The 19,197-nt window shown below is 36.0% G+C and overlaps 6 protein-coding genes across 6 annotated transcripts; 3 read left to right on the top strand and 3 right to left on the bottom strand.

The window, feature by feature from the left end:
- Window positions 1–202: 202 nt before the first annotated feature.
- LOC120280583 lies at window positions 203–4,075 on the bottom strand. Its single transcript, XM_039287454.1, has 3 exons — window positions 3,906–4,075; window positions 2,620–3,773; window positions 203–2,461 (listed from the first exon to the last, which is right to left on the bottom strand). The coding sequence occupies exons 2-3, from the start codon at window positions 3,664–3,666 to the stop codon at window positions 371–373; spliced, it is 3,138 nt and encodes a 1,045-aa protein (XP_039143388.1). The 5' UTR covers window positions 3,667–3,773; window positions 3,906–4,075; the 3' UTR covers window positions 203–370.
- A 971-nt stretch (window positions 4,076–5,046) lies between these two features.
- LOC120280204 (probable prolyl 4-hydroxylase 6) lies at window positions 5,047–7,469 on the bottom strand. The gene is made up of 7 exons (XM_039286973.1): window positions 7,373–7,469; window positions 6,770–6,883; window positions 6,528–6,585; window positions 6,342–6,449; window positions 5,844–5,901; window positions 5,585–5,760; window positions 5,047–5,515 (listed from the first exon to the last, which is right to left on the bottom strand). The coding sequence occupies exons 1-7, from the start codon at window positions 7,447–7,449 to the stop codon at window positions 5,150–5,152; spliced, it is 957 nt and encodes a 318-aa protein (XP_039142907.1). The 5' UTR covers window positions 7,450–7,469; the 3' UTR covers window positions 5,047–5,149.
- Window positions 7,470–8,018: 549 nt separating this feature from the next.
- Window positions 8,019–10,386, bottom strand: LOC120280011 (nudix hydrolase 19, chloroplastic). Its single transcript, XM_039286712.1, has 6 exons — window positions 9,829–10,386; window positions 9,211–9,351; window positions 9,016–9,120; window positions 8,709–8,808; window positions 8,523–8,615; window positions 8,019–8,444 (listed from the first exon to the last, which is right to left on the bottom strand). Exons 1-6 carry the CDS (start codon window positions 10,279–10,281, stop codon window positions 8,173–8,175), a joined length of 1,164 nt encoding a protein of 387 aa, XP_039142646.1. The 5' UTR covers window positions 10,282–10,386; the 3' UTR covers window positions 8,019–8,172.
- A 523-nt stretch (window positions 10,387–10,909) lies between these two features.
- Window positions 10,910–11,691, top strand: LOC120280999 (early nodulin-93-like). Its single transcript, XM_039287956.1, has 4 exons — window positions 10,910–11,093; window positions 11,181–11,242; window positions 11,346–11,421; window positions 11,531–11,691. The coding sequence occupies exons 1-4, from the start codon at window positions 11,027–11,029 to the stop codon at window positions 11,611–11,613; spliced, it is 288 nt and encodes a 95-aa protein (XP_039143890.1). The 5' UTR covers window positions 10,910–11,026; the 3' UTR covers window positions 11,614–11,691.
- Window positions 11,692–12,115: 424 nt separating this feature from the next.
- On the top strand, window positions 12,116–14,600 carry LOC120280146. Its single transcript, XM_039286888.1, has 2 exons — window positions 12,116–12,806; window positions 14,327–14,600. The coding sequence occupies exon 1, from the start codon at window positions 12,149–12,151 to the stop codon at window positions 12,785–12,787; it is 639 nt and encodes a 212-aa protein (XP_039142822.1). The 5' UTR covers window positions 12,116–12,148; the 3' UTR covers window positions 12,788–12,806; window positions 14,327–14,600.
- A 1,232-nt stretch (window positions 14,601–15,832) lies between these two features.
- Window positions 15,833–16,905, top strand: LOC120280725 (TATA-binding protein-associated factor 2N-like). The gene is made up of 3 exons (XM_039287670.1): window positions 15,833–16,230; window positions 16,339–16,409; window positions 16,505–16,905. The coding sequence occupies exons 1-3, from the start codon at window positions 15,839–15,841 to the stop codon at window positions 16,516–16,518; spliced, it is 477 nt and encodes a 158-aa protein (XP_039143604.1). The 5' UTR covers window positions 15,833–15,838; the 3' UTR covers window positions 16,519–16,905.
- Window positions 16,906–19,197: the final 2,292 nt, after the last annotated feature.

Below are 19,197 nucleotides of genomic sequence, written 5' to 3'. Positions count from 1 at the left end.
TTTACTCTGTCTGTTTCCATTTCTAGTGGTGTTTTGTTTTGTCTTCTTTTTTTCCACTCCCGGTGGACTTCTCGATTGTTTGTTGTTTCTTGCGTCGCTTTTACCGTTGTTGCTATTTCTGTCTTTTATTACTTTTTTTTTAATTAAAGCAGTGTGGTTTATTCATTTTTCAAATAAAAAATAATTATAAAATAAATAAAATACAAAATCAGGGAAGGAATTTGATAACTGATACTTCAAGAATTGCTCCAATTGTGTGGTCTGCTACAACAGGTTTTGACAGAGATTAATCCATTCACTGAACAAAAATAATCTCATGAATTTCTTTGCCTGCGAAAGAAAAATTGTGTACCAATTCAAACAATGTGCTTCAGAGGTATTTCCTTGGTTTACTGCTGCTAGCTCCTCTTGAACTTTCAGATAAAGAGGACTCAATGCTGGCAATTAGACTTGCTTCTAATTTATGCCCTTTTATCACTGATCTCACCTTCCTTACAACTTGTTGCTTCATTACTCGACGTTCGGCCGGGGATAGATTTTTACACATGTCTAAACCTTTCAGAAATTTCATAATAGTGCCTTTGAATATGCCACCGGTTTTTTCGACATTCACTAGTTTTTCGACTACTTGCAATGCTAGCATTCTCTCTATGCAAGACTTGCTTCCAACCTCAATGATATCCACAAGGAAAAGCACGCACACTTCTCTAGTCTTGTGTGATTTGTTACTGTCGAGCGAATGGATTATTCTTTCGATCAATCCAGTTTTGAGAAGACGGTTCAAAACTAGTGTTCCTCCTTTTCCGAATACAATTTGATGGAGAGTTGTGTATGCTACATCCTGTAATTCACTTATGTTGCATTGCATCATCTTGACAAGATCATGAATAATGTCTTGCTCCAAAATCTTGCATATTATCGGCTCACCGCCTGCACAAGCAAGCTTCATCAGCAGGAAAGCTGATTCTGATCGAATTCGGTTATGTTCACTAAATGTTGGTTGTAGCAAAAGCGCTAGTCTTTCTATCATACTGCTTTGTAAGATCATGTCAAGAATTCTTGGCTCGCTTGCTTTCTCGACAAACATCATTAGATCCTGCATTGCATCCAACACCTGCTTGTCATCATCTCCTGTGATGATCTTGTTCAAAGTATCTTCAAATGTCTGAGGTTTTGGCGACAAAAGAATGTTCCTATCTGATACAAAGTATCTTTCTAAACTGAGTCTTGCATTCCAAGGCAATAGATTCAACGTTACAAGCCGAAAAGAACCTCCCAGCTCACAAAATGTCTTGAGTAAAATTAAAGCATTGTGCTGGGCAACATCCGAGCCATTTTCAAGAAGTATAAGAAGCTTCTTATCGACACCTGAAGCAATCATCCTTTCAACAGCTTTGGTCTTTCCAGCATTAGTCAATGACATTAGAGTAGTGAATATAGTCTCATGCCACTCTACAGCATCCGGAGCAAGTAGCTCCCCAAGTTGATTCATGGGTATACTTGGCAAAACTTTACTGACAGTAATGCTGCTGCCATGTTCGGCAAGCTTTGCAATGACAGAAGAAATTATCGCTTGAGTTGACGGGCTATCAGAGTCCTCCAAAACACTTATTAGATTATCCAGAGCACCAATGTCTTCGAAAAATGGGGCACACTCACAGTATTCCTCCTGAGTAAATATGATTGTGATTGCATTTGCAGCAGCAACAATTATAACTTTTGAGCCTGTACAGATGAGCTTCGCAACTCTTGGACACAGTATAATGCTAAAACTCTTCCGACTAGCTTCAAATTCTGAAATCGACTTGCTTGCCATGAGAGCATGGACAATAGTCTCTAAACATATGGCAGCCTCAGACTGATGTTCTTGTGACACAGTGAGTAAAAACTTCATCTTATCCTCAGAGATCATACGAACATTTTCCTTGCCGAATATGTAAAGCCATGGAGATATAGATGCAATATTTTTCAGAGAAGACTCTAGGAGGAGTGATCGGATGGAGTCATCGGTTTTGTTTTCAAGGTAAAGTGAAACCATGTCATGGACATGGTACAACATATGAGCATCCATTTTAATCAAAAGTGATCCTTCTACTAGCTTGCAAATTACAAGGGAGAACAAACTCTCCTGCCCAAGCACTGACCAGAGAGCTTCGAGGCAAGCCTCCGGCACAGGTTCAGCCCAACAAACGGAAGCTAGAACTATGAAAAACTTATGGGAGTTTTCCGGCATTGCTTCCAAACTGAACTCAAAGGAACCAAATATCGTTAGTGTGTCATTCTTGGCTTCTTTCTCATTAACATACGAAACTGGACCAGGAGCACATGTTGCATAAGTAGAAAGATCGGATATGGCTTTATCCCACTTCTCTACTCGAGTCTCATTTCGTAGAGCCTTACCCATTACAGCAACTGTAAGAGGATGGTGACCGCAGCGATCAAGCAAAGTCTCTGCAACATACTACAAACATCAAGGTAACAAGTAATTCAGATAGTGTTTCCTCTAAAATCATTGAACATGTTCAAGTTTATTGTCTCTCACTGAAACATGTTTGACGTAATAGCACAAATGTTCGATAATAAAATATGCAAGTATGAGAGTGATTATTGTTTCCATACCGGTAATTCTTCATTGCTAAGCAGACTGTGATAAAGAAGAATTTCTCTGCTTATCTCCTTAATGTCCTCTTTGCAGATTTCCACCTTTTCGGCCTCCGTGATTTCAAAGACTGCCTCATTTCTGGTGGTTACTAAATACTTACAATCATTATCATACAACTTTGTGAACCTTTCAACAATGTCTTGCTCCCAAACATCGTCAAGCAGGACCAAAAGTTTTTTCCCAACTAATGCTGTTTGAAGCAGGTAACACATGTCTTCAAGATCTCCGTTCGTCTCATTCTTTACCTTCTTCATGAAACCAATCTGCACCAAAAACGTTCCCAATCGTTTTGCTAACCGTTTATGGTACTCATTCCTGCTACCATTGCATGCTGCTCGACTGCACCACTGCCCAAATCCAAGCTCAACCGCACCATGAACAAACCTGCCCGGTGGATCAGCCGCAACATGTCGTGCCAAACAAGACTTGCCAATGCCTGATAATCCGACGAGAAGAATAACCCGATGAGTTTCATCCTGCTCTAACAGTTTTCGCACATAATTGCACTTGTTCAACACAGGATAGCCTTGTTCTGCACTGACTTTTAACAAAAAAGGCGCATTTTCTGCAGTAGACTCAATGACCCTCTCCACATTCTCAGTTAATTTCTGCAATTCCAACCACCAGTTTAGATCATCTCTAATCAACTGAATCAATTTTGAGAGTGGATCTCCGACCATGGAGCTCCACACTACTTTAGCAAAGTTCTTAGCTTTATTCTTAGCAACAACTCTCCTAGCCTTTGACAAATTGAGATGCAACCTTTCAATTAGCCCAGTCAAGCTCGAAAACTGCCGATCTAGTTGAGGATTATGAAGTTTGTGAGCATGCTTCAGCTTGATATGTCTTGTCAAGTTCTCAAGATCAGAAACAAACTCGTCGAGCACCCGAATTCTGTTCGGAGCTTCACTGAGGTTCCTGGATGCTTGTTCCAGTGCACTCACAGCTCCAATCATACTATAAACAATCTGAGTAGCTGAAGCAATTGCTTGCAAAGCATCCATGGTTGGTTCACACAAACAAAAGTAATCAGAACATGATCTTCAAAATCTCATCCTAGAAATCTCAGCTAAACAGAACCCTGGAGATGTAAATGGATTGCAATAACCATCTGAACAGACATGAAAAACAATCAAAAAGGGCTTTTGCCAGATGAATCAACATGCAATTAAACATCCCAGAAACATGAAATTGAATCAAGCAGTTTGCTTTTTTGATTGAGAAAAGAAGAGATTGATCAGACCTTTGAGGATGGCAGAATTTCCAGATTGATAAGGACATCAAACAATGAATCCATGTCATTCCAACAAGACAGAGAGAAGCCAAAGACTACAACAGCACCAAAACTAACAATACCAAGTTCATTCTGTAGTAAATAATCTAAGAACTACCAACTAAATAAAATATTAACCAAAACAACTTGCAACAAAATTGTGGAAAGTCAAGCAGATGAGTTCCGTGATGTCAATTGGAATACCAGCAAAAGAAAGATGGAGAGTCAAATGATTGAAAGAAATAATACTAGCCTTCTCTTGGGTCAAACATGTGGCCTTTGTTTTATCATATATATATATATATATTAATGTGGATTTTAGTAAACTCTTCCAAACACCATGCCAAACCCATTTTTTTTAATCCTGTTTTTATAATATATTCTCTTTCTCCATGTCCATTATAATCCAAAAGAAATTGAAAAGAAAACGCAACATTAATCCATTTCCGACAAAATATTTTATAAAAAAATGACTAAACGACAATCATTAAGTACAAAAATTATAGAAGAAATATAGACAGAGGCACACAATTTTTTATTTTATTTTTTATCAAAAAGTGATAAGCGTTCTTATCAATTAGTGTAGTCTATTGAGCCTTTAAAAATTTATTAATTCAGTTAGCCGTCATATGAGGCAATAAAAACCTATCATATATATGTCTAAATGATTTGTAAGAACTATACCGAAATTCAATCAAAAAAATCTAAAAACGGAACTAAAAAATCTCTTCTTCTAGGATGACCCAAATCAACTCTCCATGATCACTTGTGTCACCTTCACAGTGCTCCAAAATCTCTAAATTCTCTTCACGGTACAAACTGAGTCTGAAATTACAAATATCCAATGCATAAACATATGAAAATAAGCGCCGACAGGAATAAAGTAAAATTGTTCCGCTCTAACCAAATATTCCATATAATGACTCATAATAATTCTAAACAAGATGTTCCATGTTTCTATGAAAGATTTATATGAATGATATCTTCATGCTACCTACATTATTTTCTGTTTGTACTTGTGCTGTTGTGCAATTTCAGCGCAGGTATAATAAATTCAGAAATATCACCATGTTACCCCTTCAGAAAAAAAAAAATTACTTGTAATGCTTTTGATTATATATATGTCGAAGAGTACATAAAAGTCGACTACATTTGCATTGAGATCAAGATAAAAAAAACCAAAAAATTGAATGAAAAAAAGCTCATTAATTCTATCAACAAGCACCACAACTCTTTCTACATGTTCCATAGTAATCAGGAGTACCGAGCATGTAAACAGGATTCCTCTGGCACTCCCCAATTGCAGCCCATTGAGAACAACTATCATCTTCGTCAGTGCAATCGTCTTTGAACTCAATCAAAGGCTGGTTTTGAACAAATGTTTTCACATGGATTTGTTTGATCGCTATCCATTTCTCCCCCTCGAGCACTTTGCAATCACCATGAAAACTACTGAAATCTAATGTTGCATTAGGATGGAGATTGAACACAAGAAGGGCGTCGCCCTTCACCGGTTTCACAGCATAGCCATTTGCTGCACAGTCTGACCATCTGCTATCCTTGATCTGAGTGTCTTTCAACTGCCAAACAGATTGAACATATGATCATTCGCTAAAGATCATTGATAATTAAATTTTTTTGTTACTCACCACAGACATGGGGAAAATCGTTTCACCTCCATGAGTAACAGTAGACAGGAATATAAGAATTGTAGCAATCCGGTGGCCACCGTATACAGGTCTAAATGTGGCATTATAATTATCATATTGTATAGCATCCATGTTGTTTACATCATAGTGTAGTATCTGCATGTCTTCACCATTCTCTGAGAGGAACAAACAATAAGGTGAAAAAACACAACAACAAACTGCATGGAGGTGCGGTAATAAATTTGAGGTTATTATGTACCTTTGGGAAGAAAGGTCCAAGCAGCTATCCTTTTCTCTATGATGGAGACAATCTCATCCTTGAAGACCAAAGAAGAAAAGTTATCGACAGAAAGAAATGAGTAAACAATGACAACCTGTTGATTAATCCCATAGCAGGCTCAGTGTGCCATTGGCAATCAGATCACTTGAAAAAATGTTTCCTTTGAGAATTGTGATTGCTTGCATGAACAAAAGAAAGTTGTTACCTCTCCAATATATGGTTTACACATCTTACAGGTGATTACAAATGCAACAATATATTTAGTTGAGGCTGAAGAGAATCCAAACTCAAACAAATACCATGATTTCAAATGAGACAAAAACTCTTGCAATCAGTTGGCCTCATGGACAATGTTACATGTTAATTACAAAATCAATTCTCCTTTCAGATGTCAGATCATTAAACTACTTTAATAGACAACTAAGAATTAAAGTAATAAAAAAAAAGAAATAAAAAAGGAGGAAAATGCACACTTACGAAATCTCTAGCCAAGGACACACAAGAATTTGTGTTGTTCTGCAAGTCATGTGTATTTTTCCCTGAACCAATGTTTATTGCTGAAGCCTTTTGTAGCTTATTCTGAGCCTGTATGCAGGATACAGGACATGAGATTTGGCAAACTCTGTTGAATAACTTTTGTAGATTAACAGCTAAAACAATTACCAATGCAATGAGATGGTCAGACTCCTTATCAGATAGAAAACCTTCACATAAAAAGAGCCTATCTTAAGAAAAGTGAAACACGGATGTCAGAAAGACATACAAATGAATCACATCAGTGTATTACTTATTTCCACTTAATACTACCCAAAATTTTAATAGTAAATACAATGTCAATAAGAATATCAATGTTTGAAGTAGTTTGGATAAAATTCTACAGAAAAGCACTTCTCCTAACAGCTTACCTTGGATGCCATGATAGCTGGGTGACTTTTGCCGGATTGAATTGAGTGGATTTAATTATATGACTTTTCTCTTGAACAAGGTCAAGTTTCTCTCTTTTGGTTTCCAAATCAACACTACAATAGAGAAACCATTAAGGACAGTACTGATGCTTTTGCAGGTATAATAATGTAACCAATCATCTCAAAACAGAGTGAAAACTAGATTTGCTTAAAAGAGTTATATAAACTTACAATGTAATCTAAAGCATAAAAACTTAACTTGTATACAAAATTATAGATAAAATTTTTTTAAAAAAAACGTAGAATTATACAATAAATGAGATCAATCCAATAGAGGACAATTGAAGAATCTTCAACTATGTTTAACATCAAAGCGCATCAACCAACTAGCTGCATCATCAGATGCTAAACCTTATAAAAATGAAATTTTGAAGGGATCATCAGGACGCTTATCAACAACACACAAACAAACAAACAAAAAAGCCGTCTTTCGGAAAAAACCACCCATTGCATTGGAGTTCAACACCAAAACTAGAAAGGAAAATGAAAATCTCTGCATAAGAAATGAGATTTCAAATTTCAGCAATGGTATTAGAATCTTACAACCGAGAAGTAGAGCAGATCTGTTGAGAATTCGCAAGAATCAGCAAGAGAAGTGGGATCGAAAGAAGGGAAGCCATGAGGCACCGAGCTCTCTCTCTCTCTCTCTCTCTCTGTCTTTGTCTTTCTCTCTGTTCCAAGTGTTCGCACTTTCTAGCGATGAAGTGAGAAGATCTGGACCGTCCAATAAATAAATAAGTAATTTATTCTCAAATCCAATGGCTAGTGATAATCAAAAGTTAATAAGTTAATGGTCAAGCAAATAATATATAAACAACATTTGACTTCCAAATTATTATTATTATTATTATTTATATTTTTTTATATTTGATCATTCTAATATTGTTATTATTTTTATTAAAAAAATTAATAACTCAAAAATAAAAATATATAATAAACTTTTTATATAAGATGGATAAACCACAATTTATTAAAAAACGGAACAACACCAAACAGTTTACAGACATAAAAAACCTAACCTATAAACAAAGACGCCAACCTATAGAGACCGAATAATGCCAAAACAACAAATAAAAACAAAATAACAGATCCATTAAACGTGTAAAGAAACAAAGGCATGAACCGAGAAAACTGCAAGCAGCAGGCGATGCTAGCCCTCACATCTTCCAAGAATAAACTATATTTGATCTTCCAACAATAACTCACATCTTTATTTAGACAATAAATGAAGATTGATACACTTGCAAAGTATTGTTTCAAGGCAAGAATTCACCAAAACTATATATAAATTCATGGAAGTTCAACACTGTATAGACAATGGACTATGAATGACTGATCATCAGTCATAAGTTAGAGAAATTCTGGTGTTTCTCTGGCTTGTCATCCCCTTGATAAACCCAGGAGGAGATCAGATGATGAGCAATGGCAAACGGACCGGGAATGAACATCGGAGCTAGTTCGCCACTCTCGACATTGAAGTCAGAAGAGAAGCTCTTTGTCCTCTCAACACCTTTGCACATTTGATTCACTTTGATGGCTGCTGTTCTCTGAGCTTTCTCGTATTCGGCAAAGTTCAGTGCTTTCTTCACATCTTCTCTACTGTGCCATTGTGCATCTTGATACAGAAGCCAGCAGACGATGAATCAGAAGAATTCATACAAAAGTTTGATTAATGTGAAATTTTTAGGTGTACCTTCAAGCTCATTTTTATCAACATGAACATCAAATGATTTCGCATATGCATGAAACCCGACCATCAGCTGGCACGGCATGCTACTAGGTCCAACTGAAAATTTTCAGAATAAAATCAATATCCTGAGCAGTCTGGCTTGGTTTAGATCAATTAAGAAGAAGAGGAAGAAGAAGAAGAAGAAGATACCGGGCCATGGTTGAGAACTATGATAGACAACTTCACCGACTTCAATACCAGTTTCCTCCCAAGTTTCTCTTCGAACAGCCTCTTCTAAGCTTTCCCCTGGCTAACAAGAATTTAAATTAATACACTTAGTTTGGACAGTAAAGACTTGTGCTGAATAACCCATTCTTTCATTTGCTAAAAGTTTAAGTATTTTCTCTGCACTTTAAGATGACTGCTCTTCAAATGTAAAAAAAAATCAAATTCCTTCTAACATCAACTAAGATTATAACCCAGCCATGAGCAATTTTAGGAAAAGAATACATCATACCTCTACAAAACCAGCAAGGCAACTCCACATTCGTGGTACGAATCTGAATTGTCGGCTAAGGAGTGCACGATCATTTTCTCTGTCAATTACTAGCATAATGACCACCTGTTCATATTATAATCAGAAATATACACACACATTCACAAAGATATTTACATGGGAAGAGAATGAAGAAACATATAGATTTGGTGATACCGGATCGACTCGAGGATAGACTCTCTTCTTGCAAGTCTCTTTCGTGCACTGCTTCCGTCTTCCTGCATCGATAGGAATAGTGCTGGATCCACAATATCCACAAAAACGGGTTGTGTTATGCCACTCTAGCAAACCCCTTGCCTAACCAAATGAAATGAGACACTCAGAAAAGGCAGAAGAAAGCATATGCCCTTTACTAACAAATGCAACAATCAAACATATATAATCAATGGCATGAGCAGAGATTCTAAATAAACAAGTAGAGATAAACCACAGCTATTTAGGCATTCCTTTCATGTAAATTCAATATGATTAACATGTACAAGAAGTTAAAGAAAAACACATTGTGACTCATGATCATAAATATATTAGAAAGTTGGAATTTTTCATACATAATACGAATTATAGATGAAAAGAATCACCAACAAGGAGACACTTAACAAACATATACAATGAATGTTATTATGGAATATCAACATGATTAACATGGAAGGAAAGTTAGGAAAAACATATTGTTCTGATTCCTGATCACAAATATCTCAGAAAGTTCAAATTTTTCAGGCATAGAAAACAAATAACATCAAAACAAAGAATCCAAATAAGAAAAGAATCACCAACATGGCCGGCAATGGCGAGCTCACCCATGGAGCCTGCGTCGGCCCAATCAGTGGCCACCATCAGAGTCCTCAGCTCAACGAAGCAAAACCCATCGCCACCAGCACACTTGGAAACCTTATCCTCATCATTTGAGGCATCGATTGCCCAATAAACTGTCTCCGATTCCTCCCCAAGATAAACAAATGAGTCCGCAGACAAATCCTTGAAGTTAGACGGCGGACTCCATCCAAGACGCCACTTTGGAGGGGAATCCGAACTTTGATCCAAGGAGGTCGCCAAAGGCTTGCCATTTTTGAAGACAAGCACCTTGAAATTCAGATTAGAGACATCAGAAGGAGGACCAGCGAGAAGGGATTTCAGCGATTCATGGGCAGAGCTCGGAGACATGGATTGAGGGCGATTGGATCTCGTAGGATTGCCGGCAAAGGCGTGAGCTTGGAGCAGGATAGCCATGGCGTTGTGAGAAACTAGTGCGCAATGATCCAAAGAGCTTCTCTCCTCCGAGAAGAAGACGGGAATCAGACCGTTCAATTACTCATCAAGATCCGCAAAATCACAAGCCAGAGCAATCGAACGGCTCACATACAGTCTTTTGGTTGTTGTACTAATTACTTGACAAGATATCGCCACGTCTCAATCCATTGATTGTTTAAAATTTAAGTTAATTATTAGAATATATATATATATATATATATATATGAACGTCTAATCTAATATTAATATCTCCTAATAAAAACTTATCTGTTTCTTAATTTTCATTTATTTAGTCAAAAGTTTTTAAAAATATATATATAGTTTAAAAAACTCTTTAAACTCTTTGAAGTTAAAAGAGTTTAAAGAGTTCCAAGTGCTTGCACTCTCACTCCAAAAAAAACCACATGCTCCCACTGAAACAAACACTCTATTAAAAAGTAAGGTAACCCAAAAGCCTGGAACAGTGGGACACACATGGTTTCCATTTCCAATGGATTCATGTACCTAAAAAAACAAGGACTTAAAGAAAAGCAAATGCACACTCAAATCACATACCATGTTCTCTGAGAGACATAGAACACAGACCTGGAAACAAAACTGAGGATTCAGAACAAAAACCATCAGCTGTTTTCTTCCTATAAATAAACTACTCCTCTTCTCAACATCTTTCATCATCCTCTTCTCCATTTTTTCATCAGATTGATAAACAATATTAAGCAGCAACATGAACACTCCTGTCACTAGAACTTCTCTTGACCAGAAGCTGGCCATGGCTAAACGCTGCTCTCATGGTATATATTTTTAATTCTATTTATATATATATAATTTTATCTGTAAAATTAAGTTTATGTAACTTTCAATTGTATGTAATGTTGCAGAGGGTGTTGTAGCTGGAGCAAAGGCAGCCATTGTTGCAAGCTTTGCAACTGCTGTTCCTACTGTAATTACTCTCAGACCATTACTTTATATATATATATATATATATATTACAGAGAGAGCTTGATTGATCAGTATTGATTATTTCTGACAATGTTCATGTTTAGCTTGCAAGTGTTAGGATGCTGCCATGGGCTAGAACAAACCTTAATCCTACTGCTCAAGCTCTCATCATTTCAACAGGTTCTATTAATTATTTATTTTCATTTCCATTTGTTTGTTGATTTATTTTGTCTATCTGTAATTTGTAATAACTGATAGTGTTAATTTGATATGGAATTAATGAATGCAGTTGCTGGTGCTGCATACTTCATAGTTGCTGACAAGACAGTGCTGGCTTCTGCAAGGAAGAACTCTTTCAAGGATGTTAATTGATCATCTTATGTATCAAAACCATTAGTTCTCAATGGTTTTTTTTTAAGATCAGTGTTCTGTATTAATCTCTACATCAATCACTACAATATATATATAATTCTAGATGAATAATTGTTACTATGCAGTGGTGCATCTATTCCTTTTTAATTATTAATTTTTGTTATATTTTTTAAAAAAACTCAAGAGAATAAAATTTTCTTCAAACTCAAAATGTCCTTAATTAACTTCAAAATATGATTTTATTTATTTAATTATTAAAAAATGGATTAAGTTTATTTTATTTTGTAAGTACTCCTGCATGCACAGATCTGAACATGTATTATTTTGAAAAAAAACAAATAATCCAAACAAACAGATCTAAAAATTGAACTTCAAAATATTATTTTGAAATGAATTTATATTGTTCTTATTTAAATGGATGTATAAAAAATTAACTAAAATTTTAGTGATATATATATAAATAAAAAATAAAAAATAAGAAGTTTAAAAAAAAGAGGTAAATTTTGGGTTTTTGGTGATCTGAAAGAAGAGAGAAATGGAGGTGCTGGTCCAAGCATTGCTTCTTCTCTTCGCGGCGGCGATCTTCATCGCTCTCCAATCCCTTCCGAAGCGAGCCCTCGCCGGACTTCGCCGCCGCTCCCACGCCACCGCCCAGGCCCGCCGCCACTTCCTTCAGGGCGCCGCCCTGCTATCCAGAGCGCGCGGTGCCTCCTCTCCTCACTCCGTATCCCTTGCTCGCGCCGCTCTCGCCGAGGCTGACCGCGCTCTCTCGCTCGATCCCCGTGACGCCGCGTCCCACATCCTCCGTGCCCTCGCTCTCGACCTCCAAGGCCGCCGCCTCCCCGCTCTCCGCTCCCTTGACCACGCCCTCTCCCCCCCGGCCTCCCGATCCCTCTCCTCTCGCGAGCGCGCTGACGCCCTATTCAAGCGCGCTCAGATCCACCTCGCCCTTAGTCGCCGCCGCCGTGGCGCTGATCTCGCTGCTGCTGACCTTGCTGAGGTCCTTCGCCTCACACCTGAGAATGCCAAAGCTTTCAGCTTGCTGGGCGAGTGCTACGAGATTAAAGGGATGAAGAAGGAGTCCAAAGAGGCGTTTGAGTCCGCGATCGGGATTGATACGGAGCTATCTTCCGCTCGCGAGGGCTTGGAGCGGTTGTCCACTTCAAAGGCGTGATCTTGATTGATCGATTGAGGTATTGGCTTGCGTAACAACAAATCCTTTTGCTCTTTGTCTTGAAGATTTCTAGGGTTTGGTGCTTTGCCCCATTTGTTGTTGATTTAGTTTCTAGTAGTAGTTCATGTGAAAAATTCGCTAACTTTGATCTTCTACGGATGTGAGAAAGCACAAATTAGTGTTTATTAAGCTGAAAAGAAGATCTTCTGATGGTTTTGTCTCTTTGGTTTCATTGTTGTCTGAAAAGTTCAAGTTTTTTTATATGCTAGTTCAAGTGTATGTTCTTCTGGATTGTTTGTAGTAGTGGTAATTGTAGAATTTAACCAAATGTATAAATAGAAACCATATTTAATCTGGTGGCCCTGATGCTAGTTTGATATTTACCAAAGAGGAAAAAAAAATCTCTGATGCAGCTGGTTTGATAAATCTAGTGGAGCTATTTATTTATCTTTGACACTATACTTAGAGACCTTGCAAAACCTTTCTTTCCTTTTATTAAGCATGTACCACATATAGCTTGAGATTGACATGATGCTTTTTGCCAGTGATTCCTCATTTGCATGATAAAATTTTATTTAATAAAGCTAGGAGAAAATAACTTCTTCTGGATTATCTATAGAAGTGATTCAACGAACTATTGAAATGCAAAACAAATTTAATCCAGTGACTCAGATGCTTGTTTGTTATTTATCAAAGAGCGAACCAATGTTTCATACCGGTTTGATATTTGATAATCTGGTGATCTATTCATTTATCTTTGTGAATGTTCGTAAAAATCATTTAGCCTTTGTGTTTTCCCTGAGCCATATATAGGTCAATATTGAAATTATTGTCTTTGCTAGTTTTGCATTTCACTATTGTTCTCATAGAGATGACACTTGCATGAGAAATTAATCATTTTGAACAACATAAACATTTATGCTTGCAATTGTCAAATCCCTCTATGTTGTAGCCAATACTTCTCATCTATTTACCACAAAGACGCTTTGCAAAATGTTTCAAAGAGTTATCCCCTGGTATGGTATATTTTGTGGAGATTTGTTATGTACTTCCTCCTCTTCCTCAAATGAAGATCAAGTCTCACTTACATGTGTGGTCTTTGTTGTGACAATGTGAACCATAGATCCTGTTCTTTATAACTCCTTTTGAGTTGTGACTTGTGAGCAAGAAAAAAATCTTAATGACCTGTTCTTGTTGACATATTAATGTGCACAGTTTGTTTGAGTTTAGTAATATGTAGTCACCAATTCTAGACAGTAGTAAGGTTAATGGTGAATGAGTGAATACCTAAAACAGGGTGATCAGTATGTTGTGATTTATGTTTCCATGGCTAAGAAAACTAAACATTGCTGATATTTTAATTGTTTCTGTGATCATGGCAATGTTATTTCATATATCTGCACTTTGTGTTATATTTCCATTAGCATTAGAAGTCTTTTGTTTTCTCCCCTCAACTGCATGATGCCCTCTAGTTTATTGCCATACTACTTGATTATTTTTTAGACTGATGATTCTATATGTATATATGTTATTGTCCAGGTTCTAAATGGGACTTTAAACAAGCTAGACCTACCTAATTACAAGATCAGAGCACAAATACAAGCAGAAAAAATGAAGTGAATCTCTATAAACTTTCACTTTTCTTCTCTGTATTTTTCTATCAAACTTCATTCTCTGATTATCTTGTTATGAAAATGAAGCCTATGAAAGTTGATAATGTACATTATCATGCAAGTACTCCAAGTTCAGCTTTAAATATTATTGTTTCTTTTTCTTGTAAGTTGTAAGGAAAAAAAGCAAACACAATGTTTGAATTCATGTCTTGTGATTCATGAAAGATGCTTAATTGCATGCATGCATGCATGGATGGATGATTTCATGCAAAATAAAGTTATTCCTGACCCACTGAGAGACACAGAGGGAGTGAGAGGATCACTGAAAAGTTCAATCTCCACTTACCAAAGTTAATATTATAAAACTGCGTTAGTGTTCTTGGGGCCTGTGTAATTGAGCATCAAAAGATGGTGTCACTAAAGGAAAGCCTATTTTATCATTGAGATGACGAAATCCATCATCCCTGAAACCCTAAACCAGCAACAATGCATTATTATCAATAATAATAACATTAAACCACTATCACATGAAAGTGAGTGTGGTTTCAAAGTGAAAGTAAGGTTGGTGGTCATTAATTATAGAATCAGAGTCACTTGCCATAAAAGGCAAAGAAGGGTGGTAAAGAGTTAAAGAGAGTGAAAGCATGTTATGTCATTGAAACCCTTGAAAACCCTTTTGTTGAACTTTGATCATGGCCATGCATGGCATCCATTTCCCAAGGTGAGAGAAATTGGAATATCATTCCATCTCTTTCCTCCTCTCAGTGTACTCCTTTTTATCATGAAATACACACATACACACATATATATGAATCATGATAACTTGCATGAAGAAAAACAAAAGCAAAAAAGGCAAAGCAGTTGAAAAGAAAAGAAAAGAAATTAAAAGAAGAGAGAAGCAAGAGAGTAGCTAGAATTAATAAGAAGATGATATAATTTAAATGGGTGTGGTTGGGTTTGGTTGGATGATCATCTTCTTCAAAACAAAGTTGGTCAAAAAACAAAAAAACACATCCTCGAAGACTACTTCTTCTCATCATCCATTCATCCTCCCCTCCCTACTTTCTTTATCGAAACTCACCAGTTATTACTTATTACCCCCACTTTATTTTCATGAAAGCTACAACACTCTTTAATTTTCTTTTCTTTTATAATTTCTTTCTGTTTCCAAATATATTAATTAATTATATAACCATTAATCATTCCATTCTTCTTTCACTTCTCAATCATTGTCCATCCTTAATTACTATCTACCTCTATCTTGTTCATATATATATATATAACCCCCCACCCCCAATCCCCCTCACAACCTCAACCACAACTCTCTCCATCCTTTGGTAATCCTTTTTCTATATTTGTTTTAATATCTTATATATATATAATATATTTGAGATTGATATTATTGTTTCTGAATCTTATAGTACTTAGAGGAAGGAAGATGAACAGGAAACCAGGAGACTGGAACTGCAGGTCATGCAACCACTTGAACTTCAGCAGGAGAGACTCATGTCAGCGGTGTGGTGACCCGAGGTCAGCCAATGACCGTGGTGACTATTCAAGCTTCGGCGGCCGTGGTGGTGGCTCATCTTTCGGCTTCACCGGCTCCGACGTTAGACCCGGTGACTGGTACTGTTCATGTGGTGCCCATAACTTCGCTAGCCGCTCAAGCTGCTTCAAATGTGGCGCTTTCAAGGAGGATTCAGCCGTCACCGGCGCCGGCGCCGGCTCCGGCTTTGACTCCGACATGCCTCGCAGAGGCTATGGTTTTGGCGGCGGCGGCGGTGGTGGTGCCCGCTCCGGCTGGAAATCCGGTGACTGGATTTGCACAAGGTTCTTCTTTAGCTCATTAAAAAGATGCCACGTGGCAGTTCCCGTTCATGCATGCATGCATGGATTGATTGATACGTAGCTAATCACGTGTGGAATTAATTACTTCAGGTCTGGATGCAATGAACACAACTTTGCTAGCAGGATGGAGTGTTTTAGGTGCAATGCTCCAAGAGAATCTGGTGATTATTTATTTATTTATAATTAACTTGTTTTTTTTTTTTCTAAATTGATTTATTAGAGTTTGATGTTTGATTTTTTTGGGCTTGATTAACAGGAACTGAAGTTTGAGGAGAAGAAGAAGAAGTTGAGATTGATAAGAGTATATTAGGAGCACTAATAATGTGTTTTTTAAGTTAGTTTTTGCATGAAGAGCTCTCAACTTGGCTCCTCTTTTTGAATTCATGAGAGCTCTTTAAATGGAATCAAGAGTGTCCTTAACTTGTTAGCATTTTGTTTGTTTTGTTTTGTTTTTCTTCTTTTCTAATGTTTGTACGTCTGTGTCTTATTAGCTTTGTGTTGTGGCTTCTTCTTCATTAATGTCCTTTTGTTGCTTTGGATTAATGTGTCTTAATTTGTGTGTGTGTGTGTGTGTGTGTTTTGAAGTGTTTTAATTTGGAGATGAAGTTGTACGGCAACTCTTCTCTCTTTGTTTTAATCAATGGAGATTGCTCTTAATTATATTTAAGTACTTTAGCTTAATTGTGCATTTAATTAATTGATTGATTGATTGATTGATTAACAACTGATTAATTTTATCCGATGGTCCAATCAGTGTCTGCTAAAGCTGGAAAACATTTCCAAAGCACTGGAAAAGAGAAAAGATGTTGTCTGAGACTCTCAAAAGTGCTTTTTAAGTGCTTATAAATACAATGATTCAATGACTGCATAAACGTACACATAACAAAGTTTTCATTTTTCATGCACATATACTTGACATTGGATTCCCTTGTATCTATATATATATATATATTATATATATACATATATAAGCTCTCTTAGACTCAAAACTTTCATATATGCTTTGTGTTTTAATAAATAAATAAAACTGGTCAAAAGCCTTAAAGCATAACTCATAGACGTTTCTTCTTTTAATTTTACCTTTTCTTTCTTTTGAGGAAAAAAAAAAAAGAAAAAAAAATTGTTTAATTACATTGTTTGTGTTAATCATAATATGTGCTTTTGATTAATAGTTATAGCTTTATTATTTACATAATTAATTGCATACACCTCTCCTTAAAATCTTCAAAAAGGAAAAGACACCGATATATAGAAATCCTCTTGGGTCGTTTCATGTATTTAAAGACATTAAGCTAATTATCCACTAAACATACAAATTAATAATTATATTTAAGGACATCATATATGTTAATCAAATATTTAATTAAACAAAAAGCATCCCAACTTAACTTGTTTTGGTCTTTTTAAAAAATAAAATTGGATAAATTAACCATAATTAATGGTTAAAATAAAACAAATATAAAGATTAATCCAAAGTCCAAACCGAGTTCGACTCAAAGTTGTTCTCGGACTTCTTCATTATATAAATCTTTACCTATATATATGTTCATCATAAAACAATACTAATCCACTGATTTGATCTCTAAAACAACACTTGAATAAATCTTGTGTTCTTTGTTTTCCCTCCATATTAAAGTACTCATATATACACACACATATATATATCTTTAATTCCTCCCTTTCTCTATATATATATATTATGAAACTTTCATGTTTATTAATTTGCTAATGTTCCTAATTAATCTTCTCTTTGAATCTTCTATTGAAAGTTCAATATTCAACAAATTAAGGTATATATCTACAATGCCCAGAAAGAGAAAACTTGTTGATGCAACACTCAAACATAAAGAAAAAGCAAAAAAAGCAAAACAAGCAAAAAAAGATTGGGATGACATTATATGTCCAGTATGCATGAACCCTCCACACAATGCAGTACTTCTAGTTTGTTCATCTTACAAAAACAATTGTCAAACTTTCATGTGTAACAACAGTTATCGACATTCGAATTGTCTCGATCAGTATCGAAAGTCTTCACCGAAATTTATATGTCCTTGTTGTCGAGGCAAAGTCATCAATAACAAAGTTATCGACGATCTAAGGAAATACATGAATACAAAGATTAGAGAGTGTGCTGTTGAGAAGTGCAAGTTCAATGGTGATTATGAGGAATTGGAAAAGCATGCCAGGTTAGTGCATCCAAGGTGCAGACCAAATACAGTGAGTTTGAAGAGAAAAAGAAGCTGGGATTCAATGATGAATCAGTGGGAGTGGGAGGACACATTAACTGCTGTGAGACCTTTTTATTATGAGAATTGATTTTAATGTGAAGATGATGAACATCTTCACTAGTTTCAATTTGCTTCATATTGTAATCAATTTTACCTCTTTTTTTTTTTTCAAAGTATAATGATTCACTGTCACTCATGTGTATGAGTGTTTTTTTTTTTTTCTTTTAGTTATTTAACTATACGGTTCAAAAGAGCACGCATGATCTATGAGACACGTGTCAGAATATAATAGACTAAAACTAGAGAATACTCTAAACCAAGTGAGATGACTTCTACGCGTGATCTACAACAGTTGGATTTAAACAGTTATTTACTATTTATTTAATAGTGTAATTAATGTATTGATAAATAGTAGGATAATGTAAAGTGATATATACACTATTTTGATATAAACTGTAAATTAAATTATGTGTTTTGCCAACCTGTTTAATGATAGTACAATTCTTCAGTTACTGTTTATGATATCATGTGTATGAGTTTCTTTTTTAATTAATATTTAATTATACGGGGTTTTTTTAGCAAATTTATATTAATGGGCCTTTTGATAAATAGGCCGGGTGGGCCTGTTAATGAGGGCTTTTTCGGTATTTTGCATTTCCCGCCATCAGAGGGTTTAAAGGGAGAAAAAAAATTTGGGAAAAAATAGAAATAGAAATTGAGA

This window comes from Dioscorea cayenensis, chromosome 17, assembly GCF_009730915.1.
Source record: "Dioscorea cayenensis subsp. rotundata cultivar TDr96_F1 chromosome 17, TDr96_F1_v2_PseudoChromosome.rev07_lg8_w22 25.fasta, whole genome shotgun sequence".
Classification (NCBI taxonomy): domain Eukaryota; kingdom Viridiplantae; phylum Streptophyta; class Magnoliopsida; order Dioscoreales; family Dioscoreaceae; genus Dioscorea; species Dioscorea cayenensis.
Note: the sequence above shows the minus strand (reverse complement) of the source record. Positions and strands in the feature narration are given on the sequence as shown.

Excerpts from the sequence above, each read along its gene's own strand:
- LOC120280583 (XM_039287454.1), bottom strand. The coding sequence starts at position 3,666 with ATGGATGCTTTGCAAGCAATTGCTTCAGCTACTCAGATTGTTTATAGT. Across the intron at positions 2,462-2,619 it reads TTAGCAATGAAGAATTACCG|TATGTTGCAGAGACTTTGCT; the intron begins GTATGGAAACAA and ends TGATGTTTGTAG.
- LOC120280204 (XM_039286973.1), bottom strand. The coding sequence starts at position 7,449 with ATGGCTTCCCTTCTTTCGATCCCACTTCTCTTGCTGATTCTTGCGAAT. Across the intron at positions 6,450-6,527 it reads CTGACCATCTCATTGCATTG|GCTCAGAATAAGCTACAAAA; the intron begins GTAATTGTTTTA and ends TCCTGCATACAG. Across the intron at positions 5,516-5,584 it reads CGATTTTCCCCATGTCTGTG|TTGAAAGACACTCAGATCAA; the intron begins GTGAGTAACAAA and ends TCTGTTTGGCAG.
- LOC120280011 (XM_039286712.1), bottom strand. The coding sequence starts at position 10,281 with ATGGCTATCCTGCTCCAAGCTCACGCCTTTGCCGGCAATCCTACGAGA. Across the intron at positions 9,352-9,828 it reads AGCTCGCCATTGCCGGCCAT|GCAAGGGGTTTGCTAGAGTG; the intron begins GTTGGTGATTCT and ends TCATTTGGTTAG. Across the intron at positions 8,616-8,708 it reads TAGTTCTCAACCATGGCCCG|TTGGACCTAGTAGCATGCCG; the intron begins GTATCTTCTTCT and ends GAAAATTTTCAG.
- LOC120280999 (XM_039287956.1), top strand. The coding sequence starts at position 11,027 with ATGAACACTCCTGTCACTAGAACTTCTCTTGACCAGAAGCTGGCCATG. Across the intron at positions 11,243-11,345 it reads TTGCAACTGCTGTTCCTACT|CTTGCAAGTGTTAGGATGCT; the intron begins GTAATTACTCTC and ends GTTCATGTTTAG. Across the intron at positions 11,422-11,530 it reads AGCTCTCATCATTTCAACAG|TTGCTGGTGCTGCATACTTC; the intron begins GTTCTATTAATT and ends TAATGAATGCAG.
- LOC120280146 (XM_039286888.1), top strand. The coding sequence starts at position 12,149 with ATGGAGGTGCTGGTCCAAGCATTGCTTCTTCTCTTCGCGGCGGCGATC.
- LOC120280725 (XM_039287670.1), top strand. The coding sequence starts at position 15,839 with ATGAACAGGAAACCAGGAGACTGGAACTGCAGGTCATGCAACCACTTG. Across the intron at positions 16,231-16,338 it reads GGTGACTGGATTTGCACAAG|GTCTGGATGCAATGAACACA; the intron begins GTTCTTCTTTAG and ends TAATTACTTCAG.